Source organism: Zingiber officinale, chromosome 2B (assembly GCF_018446385.1).
Source record: "Zingiber officinale cultivar Zhangliang chromosome 2B, Zo_v1.1, whole genome shotgun sequence".
In the NCBI taxonomy this organism is placed as follows: Eukaryota; Viridiplantae; Streptophyta; class Magnoliopsida; order Zingiberales; family Zingiberaceae; genus Zingiber; species Zingiber officinale.
In genome coordinates, this window is record NC_055989.1 from 9,545,099 (window position 1) to 9,547,480 (window position 2,382).

At 45.0% G+C, this 2,382-nt stretch overlaps 1 protein-coding gene across 2 annotated transcripts; it reads right to left on the minus strand.

The window, feature by feature from the left end:
- Positions 1-279: 279 nt before the first annotated feature.
- LOC122048977 (transcription factor WRKY19-like) lies at positions 280-1,354 on the minus strand. 2 transcript variants are annotated; one of them, XM_042610482.1, is made up of 3 exons: positions 1,041-1,354; positions 840-974; positions 280-762 (listed from the first exon to the last, which is right to left on the minus strand). In XM_042610482.1, the coding sequence occupies exons 1-3, from the start codon at positions 1,283-1,285 to the stop codon at positions 366-368; spliced, it is 777 nt and encodes a 258-aa protein (XP_042466416.1). In that variant the 5' UTR covers positions 1,286-1,354; the 3' UTR covers positions 280-365. The 2 variants fall into 2 exon arrangements, with proteins under 2 accessions (XP_042466416.1, XP_042466415.1); XM_042610481.1 differs by having other exon boundaries at positions 840-1,354.
- Positions 1,355-2,382: the final 1,028 nt, after the last annotated feature.

Consider the following 2,382-nt stretch of genomic DNA (forward strand, 5'->3'; position numbering starts at 1 on the left):
TAACGATTTGTAGGAAAAAAATCTTTAAGCTTTTAGAGGAGGCTATTCACACCCCCCCCTCTAGCCATCCGAAGATCCTAACAATATCCATGTTCTCAAAAGTCAATTTGACTCGATATATTGAGAGCAATAATTTTTTAAATATAAATATATTTAAAAATTTTAATTCACGTACAAAAAAAAATTATTACAATCAATTTAATTGATAAAAACATCACTCAATCAGGTAAAAATAAAAAATGAATACATAATTTATAATTTTATAATTATCCGAAGATATTTAATAATTTTAAAAATTTATCGACTTGGTCCAATAAAAAGCCGAAGAACAAAAAACATCCATAAAATCCATTCCTGAAGTGTAATCATTGCATCCATTCCACTCCTGCCCAGATGTTGACAGGACCGACCTCCCCGTCTCCGTCAAACTCTATTGGAAGCGAACTGTTCTCTGCTCCGTGAAAGCCCCAAAATTGGTACGGCGAAACAGGGACAAACTGCTCCTCCATGGGCCCAAAGGAAGGCGCAATCTGTCCCACGAACTCCTCCCCTCCTTCGAGTTTCAGCGCCGCCGCACTCTGTCCCAGGTCGTGTTGAATTGCACCGCCAGCGCCGCCCTTCTCCTCCTCCCTTGGCTGCTCGAGGCAAGTGTGGTTCGCGTGGTAGGTGACGTCGTAGACAGACGGGTCGTCGTCCGATCGCTGCACCTGCTTCTTGGCGGGGCATCCGTGCGAGGTCCGATGAGTGCACCGGAAATAGGCCCTGCGGCGAGAAAAGCTCGTCAGAATGGCCTTGGTCGAATGTGATCGACTGCACCGTAAATGTACTGAGTGACTGACCTTGGATATTTGGCTCCGAGGATCTCTTTCTGGCCGTACTTCCTCCATGTGAAGCCGTCGTCCTCCCCCGGACCTTCCACTCCCCTGGCCACCGAGCTCACCCTCACTTGGCACCTCCACGAGTACAGAGATTTCCTGCAAATTATACGCAATTTCATGACCATGCGGACAGTACTGCCTGCATGCGAAGTACGAACGTACCTTCTCTTGGGAGTACTCAAGGTGCGAGGTCGCAGGGCTAGCGAGGAGGACGGAGGCCTATCGTGGCCGTTGTTGGCTTCGAAGGATTCTGCCATGAGAAATGAGTTGTGGATGGAGGAAGCGATCCTGGGAGTTAGAGCCTTGCAGAGGTCAAGGCAATGCAGATTTAACTCCAGCTCCTTGAGCAGCTCCTTGGCTTGGCTGAGCTCGGCGAGCAGAGCAGCAGCGCAGGCATTGCTCTCCATGGACGCAGCTAGCTAGCTAGCTGTCAAGAAGCAGGGGAATGGATATATCAGCTCCAATTTCCGACGCTGTGTTGTAGTAGAAGATCGATCGAAGTGCTTCCGGAGCGAGTTATATAGGGCGGGCGCGAAGAGGAAGATGATTGGCGATGAAGAAGCGCGTGGGAATTCAACGGCGAGGGATTTGTCAGACAAAACGAGTCGCTAGGATGCGAAGTGGAGGATCAGATTTTGCACGTGACAAATTTGCTGGGAAGAGGCCAAGAACTAACTAATATAAGCACGATCTCAGGAACCGCATGAGACAAGATGCCACGTGGAACGAATTATGTGATTCCCAGCCGTCGCTGTCTATTTTACTAACCATATTTTCAGGGGAATGTTATTACGTGGAATTTTTAAGTTTCTAGGATCAACAAAAGCAAGGGCCAGATCTTCGGAAGCACCCCAGTTGGTGCTATTCCGAGAACCGTGTACGGCTCACCTGATCGACCTCATGGGCCCAGACTAGTTCTACACGTGCAGCGAAAACACACATGGCGTGTGGGCAAATAATTGTAATCGAGTTGATTAATTTAACTTCCAACCCATCAAATAACGGAGCAAAACGCGCGCACGTGGGAAACCGGGAAGATGCTACGAATGCTGCCCCGCAGGGACGAAAAAGAAAAAGCATCGGCGGCTACGTGGGGCCATCAAGATCCGGCCCATGAAAAAGAATATTTCTATTGAGGCGTGATATTCGAACTGGTCAAACTCTTGTTCACAGGACTTCACACTAATCTAGACCCAACTCCAGGTCCGGGACTGTAACCGAGTCAACGGACCCGTTGACCGGTTCCCAGCCGGTTATGGTTCCGGTCCAAATTAACTGCCGAATGTTTTTCTTTTTTCAATATATATATATATATATAATTATTTATTTATATAGAGATTTGGTCTTCCTAACTGTTATTAATATTTTGATACGTTAGTTAATTATTTAATAACTAGTTTCTGATTATTTTTAATAATTATAAAAGAAGCATATATTTATTTATTAATTAATTAATTTATAATTATTTATTATATATTAATTAATTAATATTTTTTACTATATA

Coding starts and splice junctions, on each gene's coding strand:
- LOC122048977 (XM_042610481.1), bottom strand. CDS start 1,285: ATGGAGAGCAATGCCTGCGCTGCTGCTCTGCTCGCCGAGCTCAGCCAA. Junction 763..839: donor CTCGGAGCCAAATATCCAAG/GTCAGTCACTCA, acceptor TTCTCGCCGCAG/GGCCTATTTCCGGTGCACTC.